This window comes from Erpetoichthys calabaricus, chromosome 4 (assembly GCF_900747795.2).
Source record: "Erpetoichthys calabaricus chromosome 4, fErpCal1.3, whole genome shotgun sequence".
Classification (NCBI taxonomy): Eukaryota; Metazoa; Chordata; class Cladistia; order Polypteriformes; family Polypteridae; genus Erpetoichthys; species Erpetoichthys calabaricus.
This window is the reverse complement of record NC_041397.2, coordinates 217,078,992-217,101,452: the sequence shown is the minus strand read 5'-3', so window position 1 is coordinate 217,101,452 and position 22,461 is coordinate 217,078,992. Positions and strand designations below refer to the sequence as shown.

At 36.6% G+C, this 22,461-nt stretch overlaps 1 protein-coding gene across 2 annotated transcripts in view; it reads left to right on the top strand.

Moving 5' to 3' along the window:
- Positions 1–21,794: 21,794 nt before the first annotated feature.
- Positions 21,795–22,461, top strand: part of nars2 (asparaginyl-tRNA synthetase 2, mitochondrial) — a 104,371-nt gene continuing 103,704 nt past the window's right edge. For both annotated transcript variants that reach the window (XM_028800305.2, XM_028800304.2), the window contains exon 1: positions 21,795–22,197. In XM_028800305.2, the coding sequence (XP_028656138.1) occupies positions 22,051–22,197 (147 nt within the window). In that variant the 5' untranslated portion in view covers positions 21,795–22,050. The remainder of the gene's footprint in view (positions 22,198–22,461) is intronic.

Genomic DNA, 22,461 nt, shown 5'->3' with positions numbered 1-22,461 from the left:
TAAGAACCCTGCACAAAAGTATGTATGTAGTATGTAGTAACAATACAGATAAAATATTCAGAATGTTTCACAATCAGGCCAAAATTTCATAGGTATGCAAGCTCTCCCTAATGGACAAAAATAAGCCTTGTGAAAAAGCAGTTCTACAAATATAGGTTCTTTGCATTGGTTTGTGGACCACTCTAATACTACACATCGAAATTACAAAAATATCTTCTAGAAGTAAAAGTTAAAGCTTTTCAAATAAATATTTAGGCCACGAGACTCGTGAATTAAAACTCCCATTAAGTTCTTCTTTATCTTTGTATACCTTTATTTCAAGAATACTGAATGTGAAAGTCTTCTCAGCCTGAAATGTTTTCACAGGTATACAATTTGTTATTTTATTTCCAGTTGCTCCTACTCGCAAACACTTAATAGACAACATCCTGTCTGTCATTTATGTCAATAATTTTTTTTCACTTCCTGGTGACACTTTTCTGTTTCCTCCATGATATTAATTAATATTTTTTTTTTCTCCAACATTATGTTTTACCATGCCTTGTTGGTTGGCAAACCAGTAAGATGATGATTACAATAATGGGAACAGCAATCAAAGTAATTCTAGGCTTCAAACTTTTTAGTGAAGAAATAATGCATCCAGTCTTAAACTTGAAGGATTCCAAGACAGGCTAAATTGAAAACGTGGACTGTACTACAACCAAAGTATTAAAATGCAAGGATACTGAAAACCATAGGGCTAAGACGGCACTTATCAGTAGCAAGGGGAACTATCAAAAGGTCTAATGAAGTCGAGAAACCTATGACCAGAGGAAAACAGGTCCTGAAGAGAAAGATGTTTAGTGTACACCAAAAACAGTTATTAACACTGACATGGTCTGCAAATTTATTTCGGCACATTTCTGCATAGAAAAGGTGTTGATATGCATAAATGCTCTACATATCCCAGATGTGCTCATTAAGAAAGACTTGAGTGGTAAGAAAGACCATTGAAAAATCTGAGCTACATGTTGGTAAAAAGAAAAAATGCACTGTGGACTATTTGAAAATTATTGGTTATGTTCACACTACTACATATCCATTTAAAAAAAGGACTTTGTAAACAAAAACAGTCTCCTCACCCTAGCATTTTCACATTGTTTACGAAAGTATCTTAGTTCACACCAAATGTCCGAAAATGCATACTGTATGACATTCATTTGACTGAGCATGTGCCCCTGAGTGGAAAAATCCTTGAAGGGATAGAAATGTCGTAGGCTATTGCATTTAGCTCCGAATTGTAGCGACTGGTAAATTAATTACTTTTTGCTCATCCATGCAGAATTCAAACTATACAAAATGCACTTTAGATGCATACAGGTAAGCAGCACAGAAAGCACCATTGAAAGCAACTCTTCTGTGTCTGCTATGTTGGAATATGGTTTTCTTCCATGAAAGGTGACCCATCAGGGAATGAGATGTTGTAATTAGCAAGATCCAATCAGGGATGGGCTATGTAGTAAACATGAACAAATTAGAGCATAACTAGAGTCTGCATTTTCACTCACCCATATTGTAACACTGTGGTAGAATTTTCAGAAGTATAAGTTTCTGAAGACTGCTTTAAAAAGTCCCCACCTTCTGGGGTTAAAAATGCCAGGGTAGTGTGGACAAAGGCAAAAATGGACACTAATATGTATGCTTTTAAATGAAAATGTATTAGCGTGACAACAAGAAATTACTTGCATAGTAGAGTGGTTAAAAGTAGCACCTTCAGAAACTTCAAATCTCAGTTTGAGGGTTTTCTGACAAGCTATTTTGGAATGAACAGCCTGTTCTTATCAAAACATTCAGATTTAGGACATAGCAATAACTATACTTAACTCATGAAGCCACCATTTCACTTATGTTTCATATTGAAATTAGAAAATGTGCTAAAAGGCTTGAAATAACACATTGTTTCTGCAATAGTACTAAAGATAGTAAGCACTATAGTAAAAAAAAATCTTAGTGGATTCAGATTGTACTATATACTTCATATGAAGTTATATACAGTAAAGGAAAAAAGAAACACCATTGTTAGCTTGGTAAGATGTATTTAAAATGATTTAAGATGTATTTATTTTTGGCACTGGTATTAATATGGAGTTCAAGGGTTTTCTGTTTTGGGGTAACACATACAGTATGTAACCTTAAATGCTGAAACCTGTTTTAATCACATTCTGGGTCACAGAGAGTCAGAGCTGGCACTAACACTGGACACTGCACAGCCCACACACTTACTCACCCTCAAAGGACAAATTTAGAATTGCTAGTTAATTTAACACATATGTTTTTGGGGATGTGGAAGAAAAAACCCATGTAGCCTTTTCCCAGTAAGTGCCCAGGAGCCAGATTTCAACACAGGAATCAGAATTTATGAAGAAGATGTGTTAAGCACTGTGTTTCATGCCTTTCATCTCTCCTCGCATTACTGAAGTGCAGATGACTTGCTCTTAATTGCAGTTCTTTCAGAATATACACCCAGCCTTGCTTGTGTTTGTCACTCCTTTGGTAGCTTTCTATAAAGGTGCTGATGGTGTTTACAGAGGGTAGATGTTTGTCTAGTTTAGGTTTTTTCTTTGCTTATTATGACCTGCTTCATTGATAAAGTAATTTATTTTAATGTAGTATTCATGAAAATTAAAAGTGAAAAATGACTCATTTCCAAAGTGTTTCAGATGATTAAGCTAACGTTAAGTACTCATTGCATGTGTAGATCTGACTAACCCATAGCTGATTAACAGGGCTGTGTTCGCAAATTGCTGTTATTTTCAGACATGCAAGCTGCTAGCAGCTCTCAGGGGTTACAATCATAATGTAATGAGTCATTCCTCAATTGCCATTTGTACTAAAAAGGGAGTTTTTTTTGGTATTCTAATTTACATGAAAAATGACAGCAGCTTTTAGGTTCTGAGGTCATTTAAACTATGTTCAGGGTAAGGCTATAGGTGAGGCTATTAGAGCCCAACGTTACTTAATGTTAAAACACCTGGAAAAAAAAGGAAAAATAATACTGCCACATTTCTAGTATAAGTTCTCCATCTAGTGGCCAAAGACTAGAATCATTTGCAAGTCTTCACCATACTGAATAAAACCTTTATTTTATGCAATTTTTTCTTTGATTATTGTAAAAATTGAGCATTTATTTCCTTTTGAATTTAAAGTAAATTTGAATCCATATTTTGTATTTATTAGCAGATACCTATAAACAATTCTGTGACCATAACTTCTTTCTTCACAACTGAGCTATTGTGAACACAAAAACTAGTTATTGAATCTACAGATCCTGTGCCTCACCTGTTTTTCTGTATAAAGAACTGTGCTTTGGGATCTCATCTGCCATGATATATCCATCTGGCCAATTTGTTTAGTCAGATAGCCACTATAAATGTGTGGATGAGAATGCCTTATACAGTACTTGGTTTGCATCCAATGAAAATCTGGTTCTTGTTGTGCACCTAAGACTACCAGCATGTAAGATACTGTATAATAGTGTTTGTCTATAATAATATTTTTAAAGCCAGTTGGTCCATAAGATGAATGATTATTCATCTGACTACTCTAACAACAAAATGGATACATGAACATTTGTGCAGGAGGTTTGATAAAATTAGTAAACACTAAAAGGTCTCTACCAATGATGACAACATTTATATTCATAAAGTTTTGATTGACATGTTATACTATTTATTGATCTGTATACTCTATGAAATATCCAAAGTCAATTTTGTACATCAATGGTCAATGCTGTTACCTTCTACCATCAGGAGACTGGGTAAAAATTATGGTTTGGTCACTCTCTTCATGGAGTTTATATTCTCTCCTTGTTTCTTTTCTCCAGCATCCATCCTTCCATCCATCCATCCATCCATCCATTTTCTGTCATTTACCTAGGCCCAGGTCATGAGGGCAGCAGTCTAAGTAAAGATGCTGAAACGTTCTTTTTTCCTTGCCAAAAGATCTAATCTCTCCAGCATGTCCTGGATCTGCCACATGGTCTCCTACTGGTTGGATATGCTCAAAACACCTTCCCAGGGAGGCGTTCACGAGGCACCCGAACCAGCCCAAAAGACTCCTTTCAAAGTAGGAGAGAAGCAGTTCTACTTTGAGCTCCTCCTGAAAGTCTGCACTCTGTGTGTCTGCCCAGACACCCTACGAAGTAAGCTCATGTCTGCTGCTTGTATCTGCAATTTAGTTGTTTCAGTCAATACCCAAAGTTCATGGCCATGGGTGAAGATAGAAATGTAAATTGACCAGTAAATTGAAAGTCTTTCAACTTAATTCTGTCTTCTCCACGACTGACCAGTACAATGTCAGTATAACTCTGAATGCTGCTCCAGTCCGCCCATCAACCTTCTCACTCCCTTCTTCACTCACTCATGAACAAGACCCCAAGATACTTAAACTCTTCCACTTGAGGCAGCACCTCATCCCCAACCTGGAGAGGACTGTCCACCATTTTCTGGCTGAGAACCATGACGTTAGACTTTTTTCTCCAGTTCTCTGGTTTTATTCCCAAACCTCAAAGACATGCAGGTAAAGATCATTGGTGAGTTGTATTTGGATCCATGTGAGAGTGAGTTAAGTGATTACGTATGTGTGTTAGTGAGTCATACAATGGACTGGTGCTCCATTCAGAGTTGGTTCCTACCATTTTTCATAATGAGGCAGAGTTACACTATGAACCTGGAAATAGATTAATCCAGTTTGAAAATGGTGGATGGAGAGGAGGATGGCAATTTTGGAGAAGCACAATGCTGCAATGAGTACTCTTTTCATCACTTCAGCTGTCTCCTAAAATACATAGATGTTCATCTTAGCTAATGTTCAATAAATATGTATCATTGTCATTGAGTTTTTTGGAAAGAACAGGCAGAGAGGGTACTGACATTCAGGGTCAAAAGTGGGAAAATCTACATTAAATGGAGTTTGTTCATGGAGATGCAATGTAAGGTGTTTTATACTCAGCTGGGCAACAGATGCGGGATAATGTGTGGATCTAGGCTGGGGTCATGAAATTTCTTTTGGGTTGGCCACTTCCTGACTGTAGAAATGAAAAAGATATGTGGCTTTCAGTGTCACCTTAAACATTGTCCCCTAAATCCCCATAAACAGAAGAATAATCATGCTGCACAGTTGCTTACTTTAAAAATATCTGTTTGGGTTAAGTTTGGGAGTATAGTGATTTACACATTGAAATCCACTATTACTTAGTGGAAATCACATTAAACCAGACAGCAAGCATTTTCAAAGGAAACACAAAGATATCAAACAAACAGCCTAAAATATATTTGTTTTTGTCTCAATGTTCTTTCATTTTCATGTAGTTATGGTTTATAGAAGCCAGAAGAGTGTGTTTTAAAAAGCTATAATATTTCACAATCATAATTTTGAAACCACTTGCCTCTTATATTCAATTCTTGTTTTTTTATTTCTGACTTTTAAGATTTCACCATATATCTTTAAATAAAAGTATTTCTCTTTCTATTTTAAACTTGAAGTTGTTACAGGCCCAAAACTGCCAATAGCTTTAATTTTGTCTCCTAAGTTACACTGCTTGCCATGGCTTCTGGAAGCAAAGTGTAATGTCTTCTTGCAAAGTATATGTGCCATCCAAGTATTTATGGCTTCTAGGGTGAAAGTGATGCTCATAGAAATAATCCAGGACTGGTTTTAAATTTATATTCATACATGATCATGAAGAAAAATGTTAAAACAAGCTGTGAGAATAAGAGGCAAGAGACATGGCAAGGTTTGGGGCAGCCACCTGTATAATTCAGAATCCTGGCTGCAAAAGTAAATGATTCGTAGTTGAGTCAAGTTTACAAGACAGAGTCCAAAACAGAACTGACTTCCAGGGAAAAGGTGTGAGGCTTTATAGGAAGTTTGGGGGAAGTGATGTCGTCCTCGGGGCCGGGACCGGAAGTGATGTTTCCCGAGTCGAGGCTGTGGCTCCTGGTGGGATTTCCCGGGAAAGGGCTGCAGGGAACTTAGAAAGAGCATCAGTGCACGGGGCAGACGTATTATCATTCATCTCTAAGCCCTTCAGCTGCCTCCTATGCACACGTGTGTGAGAAAGCATATTTAAAAGTTAAACATTTCAGAAATTTGAAAAAGTTAATTTTACCATGTAGCATTTTCTTATTGCTCTCTGTAGAAAGAGGTCCATAAGATATTATTTAAAAAATATATATATAATTAAAATATTTAATCTTCTTGGTATTATTTTAATTATAAGTAAGGATGCTGAATAAAATTAAGCTTTATTACCAGCAACATTGTGTCATAATGCTCACAGGCAAGGCTGTACATTTGATCAATATTATTTTCTTGTTGAATAAATTTTGAATAGTTTGGAATATGTTTTTATTTGTTTTTGGTTTATGGAGTTTTCAACTTTATTTTTTGTTTTGTGGAATTTTATTTTCATTTGTAAGACATTTTTATTTCTTATCTTTTGAAGTGTTTATCATAATAACTGCCATTTTATGGATTTCTTTTGGTACCAGTGGCCATCTTGTGCCTAACAACTAAACTGGAAAGTAATTAAGTCAGTAATGCGTTCTTCCTGGAATCCAAAATTCTGCATTTTTAAATAAAATCTTTTGTGGTGATAGCTAACATTTTTTCTAAGATTTTAGGGTTACTATTTTTTTTCACTAAGAATTTTGACTTTGAGTTTGATTAAAGTTTTTGGCTTTTGTATTCTGGTTCATTTGTTCTTTCCGTCCTTCTGATCTTTACCAATTTAAATGTTTCTGATTCAGTCTTTCCATTTCCTCATTTTCTCTTAAAAACAAAGCACTGCATATAGTTGCTAGGTCATAAATGTAACAAAAATGGAAAACACAATATGCAATATTTGACACCACTTGTATGGTGGGCCTGCACAGAGGGTTGGGGCTGAGTGAGAGAAGCTCAGCTGACATCACCTAGAAGTGCTGCCTGCTTGCATGAATATGAGAGCTCTCCTATTAGTTAATATTGTAAGGAACTGCTTCTGAGCGAGATGTTGAGGGTTGACAACTGGCATTACTGCAGTGCAAATGTGTGAACTGGGATACCTCATGGAGTGATTCCATATCAAAACACCACCACCACAGCATTATAAGAAACAGCATATCATACATGTTACACTGTAACTATTGGTATGTGTATGGGAATATGGCAAGCCTTTTAGAGGCTTATTTAAAGAGGACAACAGGAAATTGTATTGAGGTTGCACCATATCTTGACTGTTTGTCTATTTCCTCCACAGCTTGGAGGACTTTGACCCAGAAGAGTTCCTCCAAGTCTTCCTCTAACCAATGAGCTCCACTCCTTCTAGTCTGGATATATTGGATATAATATATAGTTTATGTTGGAAATAATGATATTTACAGAAGAGCGTCTATAACAAAGGAACATTTCAGGAATCTAGAAATGAATTCAAGGCAAAATCCAAATCACTTATTCTGTTTGAGATTCTGCCAGTAGCACGGAAGAAGATCACTAGTTGTTTATGGGATAATCTCTAATTGGTGTTACAAAGAGCGCTAATTGTGTTTTTTAGAACCATTACCCCAAAAGCACTTCCTTCACTGTCAACAAAACAAAAATGTATATTTCATGGATAAGAAATATGTTTTTGTGCAATTTTTACTATTTTTGTTTGCTTGTATCCTATTTTTTGTTATTTAACTTCAGTCTCGGCTACTTGCTCATTAAAGCACATAAGAGTTTAGCTGTTGTTTCTACTAATTGTCTCTAGTTTTAAAAAAATGACTGAATTTAATCCCACTGACTATGAATACTGATTTCTCCCTTATGTTAGGATCTGGGGTCATTTGAGGGGACTTACACACTGTTTTGAGTGCTCTAAAATCTTTTTAATGTTTGATTGTATTTCTCTGTTTTGCTTCCTGAGGCCCTTATTGTTGCACATTAATGTCATCATATGCAGCAGCCACACTAATAAGTCATGCCTATTCTGTACCTAAGATGGAGTCTCAGAAATAGTTCATGTTTTTTTTTTTTGTTTTTTCCTTATGTTTTTTTGGCTTCTTCTGTCTTATGTATGATATGTGACTGTGCCCACATCATTGGCTCTTTTGTCATTGACATTGGCATGTTTTTATTTGCATTCTGATTTGGCCGCTGGTTCAGATGATTTAGTGAAATTGATTTGCTGGTTTTTAACCCTGGCTTGACTTAAGGATTTTAGGCTTTAAGAATAATTTCCATCATCTACTGTTAGTCTAAAAGATCAAAGTTAATTTTATTTTTTATCCCTATAGTTGAATGACTGCACCATAGTTAAAGGTTGTTTGTTATTTACGGATGTGTTACTTTCTGATTTTCTAAAATATTTTGTTTATGGACATAGCAATTTGGACAATGTGGATGAATGAAGGCATTATAAAACCCACAAATTATAGCAAATGTAAAAACATCTAATATATACAATTGAAACAAAAAAGTATAGCAAGAAAGTGTATTTGAATTTTTGAGTAAGACTAATAAATTAACCATAATAGAATGTACAAAAACGATCAAAAACCTATTACTACAGCGAAAACCAAATAAGTAAAATAAAACTACAGTAATACACTGTGTAGAAAGCCTAAAAGACAAAGAAGGATAAAAAAGAAGAATGACTGAAAACATCAAATAAATATTAAGGTGCTTATAAAACAAGAAATCCACTAACAACTGTAGTAAAAAGTAGCTCCACTTTTCTGGATTTTAAAATACAAGGATCAGACAAAAAGTACATTAAAGACAAGTTAAAATTCCTGGGATGTGATTTTGTACAAAATTATTAAAGAAATGTATCAATTATTCTGGCAAGTACTTTTGGGCAATAAAAAGGCACACTATGCAGACTGTTCCAAAAAAGAAAAGAGAAAGAGAATATGTTGGAAAGAGAATTGAAGACATAACTCTAAAGGATTTTGCTGTCCTAAAAATTTTTTATGATGAGACCCGTAAGTATTACCCAGTGGGATTAATCTTTATTAGTCCTTCAATACCAAAAACCTCCTAAATGCCACACAAAGCAGAAAATAAGTGGTTGAGTAAACATTGTATCCTATGTAACATAATCTTATAGGGACAGAGTACCACATTGGTAAGCAGTGCAGATAGATTCAGGAGACAAATACCTGTCCAGTCACTGTTTGCGTGGAGTTTGCACATTATTTCATCATTTGTTTCCCTAAAGATATGCTGGGTAGGTTAAGTGCCAACATAACAACTAACATAAGACTAATGTTCATTTTCCATGATTACTTTAAAAAATAAGGTTTTCGTAACATTTTTGGAACATTTTCCCTGAAGTTATCAATAAACCAATATGTAATGTTCTCACCTAATATTTGAGAAAGTTTGTACTGTCTGACCAATACACATGGTTCCAGAAAAGATTCCAGCCTGCATGAGGGTAGAGATGTCTTCAGTACAGGATATGCATTTTCCAAAATACCAACCTAAGTGGCATCTAAAAAACAAACATATGTTTAAGCACTGTTTTTGGATACAAGTTGAACTTGAGATTAGTGTTTTCCTAACAATGAGAGAGTGATGTGGGAAGGAGACATTTCAGTGATTATATGGCAGCAGCCTTTGCAAATTTAAACAGAAACTGTATTGAATATTTATATATTATTTATTATTTATATAATATATAGGTGGAGTGGTGGCTCTGAGGCTAGAGATCTGCACTGGCAATCGGAAGGTTGCCGGTTCGAATCCCATCAATGCCAATAGGGACTCTGCTCTGTTGGGCCCTTAAGCAAGGCCCTTAACCTGCAATTGCTGAGCGCTTTGAGTAGTGAGAAAAGCGCTATATAAATGCAAAAAATTATTATTATTATAATATAATTGCCTGACTGGATTAATTCATTCATATGATCAGGTTTCAGAAACTGAGTGACATTAGTGAACATGAAATGCAGAGTACAATCTTTGGGAGTTGTTCAATGTTCATGGGAAAAAAGATAAAGTTTTTTTAAAGATGATGGCCATTTATAAAGTAATTCTTAGTAAGTGTGCCTTATTTTAATTTATCACTGTTTAATTATTTTCATTGAAAAGTTTCACAAGTTAACAAAATGATTTTCAAGATGTAAAGCATTAATTGTTATAATTACAGAAGAATGCTTAATGGCCTACAAAAAATAATTAGGGAACATATAAACAAAGACCTTGGAGAGTTCCTGAACTTGCAAATTTTTGGAATTGTAGATTCCAAGTCCAAGTACATTGGCAGATGCAGCTCTGGGTCTAACAGTAGGAAGGTAATAAATAACAAAAGATTTCATGTTTGAATGCTGGTGTTTTAGAAATACTCCTATCTACATGTATTTTTTATTGCATTCCAGAAACTCCAAAAGACCAAGCATTCAGAATGTGGTAACATGAGCAACGCAAACTTGTTGTGAAATATCTACAAGTAATATTTTATTTTTTTCTGTTTTGAAGCAATACAGAAAATGGGTTCTTTTTTTCACTGTTTTCAAATAAGTATCCATACCATACAAATCTATTATTGAAAACCCATGGGTTGCATATTATTTTGTATCATTTGAAAGGGCAGATCTTACTCTGTCAGAGTATATATAAAGTTGGTAAAACAATTATACTGTGTATCCAGATTACAACACCAATAGTGTCAAGATTCAAAAACACCTTTACAAACTGTCACACGTGTGCATGGGAGGCAGCTAGAAAGAACAAAAGCAGGTAATTCAACGCCAGGTCGGGGAGGCAGTAAACCTTTCTCTTTTATCCCTGCAGACCAGACACAGAAAATTTTGCCTGATTACGAACGTATCACTTCTGTTTTTCCAGTCCCCATGACATCACCTCCGGTTCCAGTCCCGAAGATGCCACTTCCGGTTCCATTCCCCACTACATCACTTCTGGTTCTGATCACGAAGATACCACTTCTGTTTTCCAGCCCCCATGACAGCACTTCCGCCGATCTACCTTAAAAACAAGACCACTTCTTCCATTAACTCAGTTCTGTTTTGGACACAACTCTGTATACATCTGTACTTCATATTTTCCTTTTGCAGCCAGGATTTAAATATATACGGGTGGCTGCCCCAAACCTTTATGGGACAGACACCTTTTTTCTATTTATTTAAAGTTTTATTTTTAGCAACTCTTCTGAGGAGACATACATGTAAGAATTTTACTGTACTATGTACCCATGACAATAAACTTGATGTGGCTTGACTAATCATACACCAAGTTCTTACTTATGGGAACATGACAATACACCAGGAGCTAGATATTTATATTTATTTTCTAATTTCTAATCAATTGTCCTCAACCTGGTATGAAATAATTGCTTACATTTCGTTAATATTTTCTTGAAACATTTCCTGAATATTTGAGTGTGCATTGCACACATATAGTACAGTAATCCCTCCTCCATCGCGGGGGTTGCATTCCAGAGCCACCCGCGAAATAAGAAAATCCGCGAAGTAGAAACCATATGTTTATATGGTTATTTTTATATTGTCATGCTTGGGTCACAGATTTGCGCAGAAACACAGGAGGTTGTAGAGAGACAGGAACGTTATTCAAACACTGCAAACAAACACCGCGGCACAAAGCTGTTGAAGACGGCAGCTCACACCCCCTCCGTCAGGAGCAGGGGGAGAGAGAGAAAGAGAGATAGAGAGAGACAGAGTTTGTTTTTCAGTGAAAAATCAATACGTGCCCTTCGAGCTTTTAAGTATGCGAAGCACTGTGCAGCATGTCGTTTCAGGAAGCAGCTGCACAAAAGATAGCAACGTGAAGATAATCTTTCAGTATTTTTAGACGAGCGTCCGTATCGTCTAGGTGTGCGAACAGCCCCCCTGCTCAATCCCCATACGTCAGGATCAGAGAAAGTCAGCGCAAGAGAGACAGAGAAAAGTAAGCAATCTAGCTTCTCAGCCATCTGCCAATAGCGTCCCTTGTATGAAATCAACTGGGCAAACCAACTGAGGAAGCATGTACCAGAAATTAAAAGACCCATTGTCCGCAGAAATCCGCGAACCAGCAAAAAATCCGCGATATATATTTAAATATGCTTACATATAAAATCCGCGATGGAGTGAAGCCGCGAAAGGCGAAGCGCGATATAGCGAGGGATCACTGTATACCAGTTTATAGAAACAAATGTCTAGGATTTCAATACCTAATATATAATGAACAACAAAATAGAAAAAAAAAAAGTATCAATATGCTATTTCATGCCCACCTGACCTCATGTCCTGTCAATGCAGCCTGGATAAGAGCATCAAGAAGATTGTGGTCGCTTCAAAATCTATTAAGGTGTAGTAAGCTTTAAGAAGCTCAAGAGAACTATGGTGTGCATTATTTAAAGGAGAAAAACTTCAGTTTTCTTCATAGTGAATGTGTTCTTTAAAATAATGTAGGCCTCATTGATCTTCATTGTACTTTTAAAACTCTTAACTATGGTTTATTGGAAAACGTATTATATAGCAAGGAGCAAGCTGAATAAAATTTTCTGTTCAAAAATTACCAAGTAGTTTACCAAAAATCTGACCATCTCAGAATATCAGGTAAAGACACAAATTATAGATGTTATAATTAATAGGAAATTCAAATTATATTTTCAAAGCAAACTGGATGGTTTGCTCTTCTGTAACTGTTGGTCATTGTTTTGCCCAGACTACTAAGCACTACATACTGAATAAGCTTATAAATCACTTATTACTTATTTACAGAATTATGTTCACATTGGATTGCAGATAATAAGTTAATAATTTACATTGGGAGCATAGATGAATCTTTTAAAATCTGCAATTAAAATGGGAAATATATAGAAGTAAGTAAGTAACTTCTTTATGTCTTAGGGTGTAAGTTTCTGAATCTGCTCATCCAGTAAACTACGTACTTCAGGACAGTAAACAGGCAGACAGCACCTGTAGGAATTTCAGGACACAGTCATACAAACTTACAAAACTTATTAAAACTGGGCCAATTCAGATTTGACTGCCATCCTAACATGTATGAGGGAGTGCTAAAAAGGTAAGAAAATAAGAAATTCTATAAAGGAGAAGAAACCATTCCATTCACAAAGCTTGTTTGGTTAGCTTGTAGGTGAAAATTGTCTCAATGTCTTATCCAGATACCTATAAAAATAGATTGGCTCCAGCAGACCCCCGTGACCCTGTGTTCAGATTCAGTGGGTTGGAAAATGGATGGATGAATGGATGGTTACTACTTCTACTGTATTGTACTATTTTCACCTAACTTATTTTTAATGTGAATCATAAAAATGCTTTTCTCTTAGTAAAAAAATTACTTTGCAAATTGATGTAAATACAGTATATGTAGTAATGTTGAGAAAAGCCAAGCAAAATGACACCTTTTATTGGCTAACTAGAAAGATTACAATATGCAAGCTTTCGAGGCAACTCAGGCCCCTTCTTCAGGCAAGATCTTGCCTGAAGAAGGGGCCTGAGTTGCCTCGAAAGCTTGCATATTGTAATCTTTCTAGTTAGCCAATAAAAGGTGTCATTTTGCTTGGCTTTTCTCTACATTCATAATGGCTAACACGGTACAACACCCTAGTACTGTAGTAATGTTGCAATTCTTTGTGGCATTTGAATGAGACTTATCTTTTAGAAATTCATTTTACATTGCAAAATGGTTTTAAATTGTCTTCTGTAGTGAAAAGCAACTAGGCTGTGATGTCAAGAAAACTGCCCCATAGTTATAAAAGACAGAAACAGAAGACTGTTTCTTATATATACAATAAGGAGCTTGACAAGGAAATGTATAAAGTATTAAGTTTTGGAACAGAGCTTTATCCATGAGGCAGAAGTAAAATGTAATTTTAAAGAATATCATTTTTGAAATCCTTGGTTGTTAAAAAAATTTCCAAAATTTGCAGACTGGTGAGAACTTTGTTTTGTTACCAAATGGAACTCTCTGTCTATCAGTTATCCATATCTTTATTTCCTACTGGAAACAGTTTCATTTAAATAAATATATTTATATATATATATATATATATATATATATATATATATATATATATATATATATATATATATATATATACACACACATATATATACATATATATATAGTAAGGTTTCTGAACTCTTTTGGGACTCAACCCAACGGGATGACATACCGAAGAGCATCCCGAAGCGTGATCACCACATCTGTGGAAGACAATGCCTGACAGCTGTGTCTGTGTATAGGAGAATGGTAGATCCTGCTACAATAAATAACTGTGTTGTTCCTGTTTCAAACGGAATAAAGTTGGTTTTGCTAACGTACCGAGACTTAGCCTCGTGTTTTGGGGTACAAGACAAGGACTCACACGTCACAATAAATATATTTTATATATATATATATATATATATATATATATATATATATATATATATATATATATAGTGGTAGCCGGCCCGGACACAGTCAGGCGGACACATTGACGTCACCCACAACACATTTCTTATACATTTTGTTTACACAAATGCACCTCAAAACCCCCCAAATACTCCAAAGTCAAGGCCACTCCTTGAATGCCTCTTCTTCTTCAGGCTGCCTTCACTCCTCTCCTTCAAGCTTTGTCTTTCTCCTCACCTGACTCCAGCCCTGAATGAAAGGAGGCGGCCCCTTTTATTGTTCCACGGATGTGCTCCAGGTGTGCTGCGGAAAACTTCCACCGACATGCCCCAGTGTGGCAGAAGTGCCGGCTGTATCCCCGGAAGCACTCCGGGTGTCCCTGCTCCTCTTCCCCCCAGCACTTCCTGGTGTGGTGAAAGTGCTGAGGTCCATGGTTCTCCAGGTATTGGGGTGCCCCCTGGCGGTGACCACGGGCCCCTACAGTGTTGGTCCCCAACACAATCAGGGTGGACGCCCCCTCGTGGTCTGGAGGAGGCGTGAGCCCTCTCCCGGTCCTCTTGGGTGTCCCGGCTGGGTACCACCCCCAGCCGCGTGCCACAATATATATACAGTAATCCCTCGCTATATCGCGCTTCGCCTTTCGCGGCTTCACTCCATCGCGGATTTCATATGTAAGCATATTTAAATATATATTGCGGATTTTTCGCTGCTTCGCGGGTTTCTGCGGACAATGGGTCTTTTAATTTCTGGTACATGCTTCCTCAGTTGGTTTGCCCAGTTGATTTCATACAAGGGACGCTATTGGCAGATGGCTGAGAAGCTACCCGGCTTACTTTTCTCTGTCTCTTGCGCTGACTTTCTCTGATCCTGACGTAGGGGGATTGAGCAGGGGGGCTGTTCGCACACCTAGACGATACGGACGCTCATCTAAAAATGCTGAAAGATTATCTTCACGTTGCTATCTTTTGTGCAGCTGCTTCCTCAAACGATATGCTGTACGGTGCTTCGCATACTTAAAAGCACAAAGGGCACGTATTGATTTTTTTATCTGTCTCTCTCTATCTCTCTCTCTCTCTTCTCTCTCTCTCTCTGCTCCTGACGGAGGGGGTGTGAGCTGCCGCCTTCAACAGCTTTGTGCCACGGTGCTTCGCATACTTAAGCCAAACAGCCCTATTGATTTGTTTGCTCCTTTGAAGAGGAAGATATGTTTGCATTCTTTTAATCTCTGTCTTGTCATGGAGCACAGTTTAAACTTTTGAAAAAGAGACAAATGTTTGTTTGCAGTGTTTGAATAACGTTCTTGTCTCTCTACAACCTCCTGTGTTTCTGCGCAAATCTGTGACCCAAGCATGACAATATAAAAATAACCATATAAACATATGGTTTCTACTTCGCGGATTTTCTTATTTCGCGGGTGGCTCTGGAACGCAACTCCCGCGATGGAGGAGGGATTACTGTATATATATATATATATATATATATATATATATATATATATATATATACACACACATACGGGGACATGCAGCTCCCCAGACCCGGACACAGACAGGCTCAGACATACACAAGTGCAAAATAACACTGTTTATTTCTCATGGGGCAGCTCTATTACCTGGTCCCCACTTCAGAGCACAGTATATAGTTAGCAAGCAGAACACTACTGCTCAGTCGCTTTTTCCCTCTCTCTCATTCTTCCTTCTTTCTCCTCTGCTGCCTCCACTCCTCTCCCAGCAAGTCTTGTCCTCCACCTCCCGACTCTGGCTCCGCAAACAGAGTGAGGTGGCCTCTTTTATTTTGCACCTGGAAGTGTTCCAGGTGGTCTCCAATCATCTTCTGGTAGTACTTCCGGGTGTGGCGGAAGTGCTGTAAGGGCCCCTGGAAGTGCTGCAGTCCAGGGCTCTTTCATCCATCCATCCATTATCCAACCCGCTATATCCTAACTACAGGGTCACGGGGGTCTGCTGGAGCCAATCCCACCCAACACAGGGCGCAAGGCAGGAAACAAACCCCGGGCAGGGTGCCAGCCCGCCACAGGTCGCATATGCACACACACACCCACACACCAAGCACACACTAGGGGCAATTTAGAATCGCCAATGCACCTAACCTGCATGTCTTTGGACTGTGGGAGGAAACCGGAGAACCCGGTGGAAACCCACGCAGACACGGGGAGAGGGCTCTTTCATTGTGTCATTAATTGTCTGGAAAAAGAAGCTGCACCTACTGTGGTCATTCATGTCATGAGTTGGGTAGCTAGGCTTGATTATGTTTTAACCTGAAATGTACATTATGTAACACATTTTCATGTATTATTTTCTTTCTCATAATTATTCAATTCTAAAGGAATATTGATTACTAAGATTCTGTCTTTATATCCTGGGCTGGGTGCAGCTTGTGTGGAGCTTGTACATCCTCTGTGCATCTGTGTGTGTTTTGCTTGCACATTCAAAAAATGTGTTAGGATTAGACCCTCTAAATTGTCCCAGTATATATGAGTAGGTCATGTATGATTGATACTCCATCAGGGGTTTGTTCCTGCCTTTTTCCTAATGCTGCCAGGGTAACTTCTAACACATCCAAACCCATAAATTGATAAGCAGGACAGAAAATGGGCAAAGAGATAGATTTCTTTTGTTTACAGTGTTTGATTTGATTATAACTATTATTCTTGAGAAAAAAATATACACTGTAGCACAAATCTAATTATAATTATAATATACTGTATTGTAAACTGTTGGCAGTATGTGAAAATTGTATTGTAAACTCTTTTTCATTATTGTAATTAATAATAATTTCTCCCCAGTATATGTTACAAATTTTAGAGTAGCAAAATTTTTTAACAGGCTTAGTATTTTCATTTGGATGCAGTAAAGGTGTGCTTTCCCCTTAACATATTACTTGCATTGTCAATGCTGAACATACTAATTCACAAATAATGTCAGCTCAGCTGTCACATAATATTTGGAGATGGTACAGATGACATAATAAGGGCAAAGCAAAGCTGAATCAAAATGTCATAGACAAGGAGACATCTACTTTGCTATGTCATGTGGATTCACTGTCACTGCATAAAATGTGACAAAGAAATCATTTGATTTGCCAAATGATGTTGTTTGTGGCAAAACATCATGTCCTGTTTAAATGGCAGTTCTGGCATTGGCAGGTTTGAAATAGCTTGTGGTGCAGAAGTATATAACATGCAGGATGAGTGACAAGCTTAGATTTAGATTGCAGTCATTGTCACCTCATACTCTTTTTATCAAAGTATAGTATATCAAATCCTTGTAGGGTTATAGTTGTAGGTCCTGTAAAACTGTAATGGAATATTTTCAAGCAGGATGCAGTCAAAAGGGCAACACTTAAGATTATAACTGAGGAGCAGCAAAAAATCTTAAAAGGTTCTTAGCTACTGAAAGTAGAGGTAGTAATCCCTGACAGTGTTTTACATCTGACCTGGGATGACCATTTTATCTTTGCTCATTGTTCCAATTGTAGCATACATGCTTCATGAAGCTGAGCATAGAATACCTGACTACAAAAATAAGTTTGATATGTTATTCACATTTCAAGAAAAACTATAGCTAAAGCCTTATTAAGTTAGTTCAGTTTTGTAGTTTCTTCTGAAAGGGTTGGTTTTGGGTATATTTTATTTGGAGACAGTGATAATCAGTCCAGACTGACCCTTGGCTATAGTGACTGCAAATGCATGCTTGCCTGAATACAAAACGTCAGGGGGAAATAGAAAGGATATGATTGCACACATCATGCACTGTGGTTAATGTTCAGTGAATTCGGACCTACAGAACAGTTTGACACTGGTTTTGGACAAATAAGTTGACAAGGCAGGTTGCAGGTGGCAAAACAGTACCAAGTCTGTCTTTTAAAGGATGCAGCAACATTCTGAACACCCCAAACACAAGTACTCAAAATTACCAGCGAGTAGTATCCCTTTTAGAAAGTCCATATGGAAAAATACAGCAATGCTGGCAAGGTAACCCCTTCATACATTTCCTGAAAAAAATCATCAAACTAATTGAACAATGGGTGCTCATTGAAATTATAACTTGGACTATGGCTTTAACACAATATTTAAGAGGTTCATAACTAAGACACTGTTACAGAAGCAATATTTAACTGGTAGCCCATGGTTGGAACACAACCTGTGAATACAACTTAAATGGCACTAGAAGTATATTAAATCAAAATACTAAATCAAATATGTGCACAGATTTGTGCCAACACATTATCAATGTATCAGTACTCATAAGCATAGAAGAATAACAGTGCCATTTATTAGCCAGATAAAAAATGGTTACTTCATTCAACCCACCAGCAAATCTAAGAAAGAATTATTAGCAAATGTGAATGATTAATGTCAGAAAGTTAAAGGTGAAAAACAATCATTTAGTTCAAAATGGTCATATGACTATATTTTCATTGTATCAATTATCAACACACGCAAGTGCTAAAATCTAAACATGAGAAAATAATTTGAGCCTCGCTTCAACTGCAGCTGCTGCTTTGAAAGGTACTGTAGACATTATATTTTTGTAATTTTGGTATATAGCTAAAAAGACAAAGACATTTTTTGATGCAGATTAGTGACTACAGGAGACAAACACAAGGATGACTTTGTCAACCATGTTGAGCAAGAGACAGATGGAAGTAATCTATCATGACAGCATCTCCAAATTGTTATGTGACCTCAAAACCATGATCACTTCTCGCTTGTCAGTAATAAATCTATTGATGCAATAGTTATTGTCCATTCCTTTGTTTTGTCTGACTTTTTTCCTTGAGGTTTTTTAAAGAGAAATTACTTAAATTTGAAATACAACAGGAGGAAAAATGTTTTTTAGCATCAGGGATTTTTTTTTAAATGGATTAAATCTGACTAAAGTTAACTCCTTTTCACAAACTGAGGACCCACTATCAATGGAAAAGACAGGGATATTGACTCACATATGACCACTAAGTATCCCACAATGAATTTGTAACACTATCATTCAGCAGACATCATATGCATTAAATTGTCAGATAGTCTGTCAAAAAACCATTGACAGAATTGTAAATCACATTGGGTAATCATGAAATTCCCAGCAGTATCTTTCTATAGTATTGCTAAAGGAGCAAAGTGTAGAATATTCAACTTATTGCAACACAACATTGGTTTATCAGGACAGTGGGTGATTGAACACTTTTTTGTTCTGCAAATTTAAGTGATGGATTTTTTATTAGATCAGTAAACAGCAAAATCTGTGGTTTCCCAGGATATAGGAGTGACCAGATTTGTGCAATTTGGCACCTATTTGTTCTTCCTTTTCCTATATAAATTGTTCTTATCCACTGTACAGTGTCCTGGTTCTGGCCTAAAGCACTCTAGAAATCCATCCATCCATCCATTATCCAACCCGCTATATCCTAACTACAGGGTCACGGGGGTCTACTGGAGCCAATCCCAGCCAACACAGGGCGCAAGGCAGGAAACAAACACCGGGCAGGGAGCCAGCCCACCACAGGGCGCACACACACACACCCACACACCAAGCACACACTAGGGACAATTTAGAATTGCCAATGCACCTAACCTGCATGTCTTTGGACTGTGGGAGGAAACAGGAGCACCCTGTGAAAACCCACGCAGACACGGGGAGAACATGCAAACTCCATGCAGGGAGGACCCGGGAAGCGAACCCGGGTCTCCTAACTGTAAGGCAGCAGTTTTTATTTTCTAGAATTGTTAGTGGCAAGAAATCTAAGTTAGTGTTAAAAACATTTTGCAACGTGTTTTTGACTTAATGGTTTTGGTTTTATGTTTTGGTTTGACTTGGTTCTTTGGCATTTTGTTTTTGAAACACAAGTTTTGCCTTACTCCCTTTGTTAATTCATATTGTTTTTCTTTTTCTTATTATTTTGCCTTCAGACTGTTGTCTTCTGCCAAGATCTTTAGAATGAGAGACCTTGCAATGACTATACTGGACACCTTTTTGTCTGACATCTTTGGTATTCTGAACAAAAAATGCAAAAGGTTAATTTTTTAAGTGCCATGTGCCACTCACAAAATCATGAGTGATTCAATGGTATATAAATTACTTTTTTTATTTCTTCTCAGTTATACAAATGCATCATTCAAAACATCTAAACATAACAGGAAGTGAGTCCGGTGCTTTCTTTTCCAGTAAACATTTTATTTAAACTCTAAATGACCATCAGGCATATGGAATTAACCTGGGAAAAAACTTCCAGACAAGAACTTAGCACCTTTCTTCCTGTACACAGATTTCACTGATCATTAAACACCATTTGTTTAGTGATTTTTTTGCATTGTGAAACTCTGAGTTTTGCTTCAAATTCAATTTAATGCAAATTGTTTTGATCATCACTAGTATTGACCATATTTTATATATTAGAGAATTTAGTTTCCATATTTAAACTGATCACTAATAATTTTATTTTCAATTATTCTCATGCAGTGCATGTGCAGTATATGTTGCCCTCTCCTCTCTTACTCCTAATTTCACCTATTTTGCAATGGATAATAAATAATCTTTTCACTAGACCAACACACAGTCACGAAGATATATGTATATAATAATAATCACAATCAAATCAAATTTTATTTCTCACATACAATTATACATATAGTGCAAATTGTTGTGAAATCCTTAGTTACAGACGTTCAAGAAAATTATAAATATTATATAAATAATAGCTACACAAAACCTTCTGGCTTGAAATAGAAAGCTGCTGCTTTCAATCACAGGCTTGTAGGTGGCAGTAAGATGGTCAGATCAATAATAATAATAATAATAATAATAATGTATTGTCTTTATTATTATCATATTAACAAATCAGCTACAACCAATATTCAGAGATTATCTATTAATTGTCACCATTTTGGTACTCTTTAAGAGAACATACGACTGAAAAAAGTGAATTAAAGAGAATTAAAGTGAAATTTAAAAAGTGTCTCTAAAATTATGGCAAACCAATTTAATAACTTCAATATTTGAAACGCTAAGGAAACTGTTGGTTAATTAACCAAGGAGCTGAAAATATGCAGGGTTAAATCATTAGTAAAAAATTTATTTAAAAGAAAACACTCCACCACGCAGTCAGGCTGGTGCACAAAATGAGTCTAGACACTACACAATCCTAGAATTTGTCGTATTATGCTGTTTTTGTATGTTTTGTATGTTGTATGTTTTGCAGGGGTTTAACTTTATACTCTAAATTAAAATCACACAATGCTTGCTATCGCCTATTATAGGCATGAGCACGATTGAATACTACAGTTCCCAGTAGCACTTATCGGCGCGCTCTATTGCTTCAATGTTTCATTTGCCACCTTACACGTCAATCAATAAAATTTGACCAATGACGGTTGACAGGAATGGGAAGTAGCTTTAATGACAGGAACCATGCTGAAAGGTGACATCTAGAAGTCCATGTTTTGACTACTTCTGCATAAAAACGAAATTAAAGCTTAACGTATTCAGCTGAACGTTGAAAATCCATCATATGTATAACGCATTGTCTTGGACATTCTTTAACAGTGTACATTATACTGTACAATTTTTTTAGTAACGTACTCTGTACCTTTAACCATATCCTCATGAAGTACTACATACACGTGTCTACGGCGGATTGTTGACAAATGACAGAATGTTCACCCAGTGGCGTTTTGTAATATCTCGTTGTCATGCTGTCGCCAGTGTTACCGCATGTAAGAATCGGTTTTATTCGGCGAATGCAATTCGAATTCGGGATGCAATTAATTCTCAGAAAGTAGGAGATCAGTTAAAGATCCAGGTACAGTAAATTATACTTGATTTGTCTTTAGTTTCCTGAAGTCTCTGCGAAAAATAATTACTCGGCTTATTTTTTTTTCAGTTATAACCCTTTTTTATCCCAAAGCAAATGCTTTTCATTATTGAGCAAATTAGTTTTCTTTAGCATCCACGAATACAGGGTAAGAAGTTAGAGGAAGGTGTGTATGTATTTGGCAGGGAGTATTATTTAGTATATTTTACTCAGTTGAGACTGAAAAACGAACAGTGTACAGTACTCGCTTAT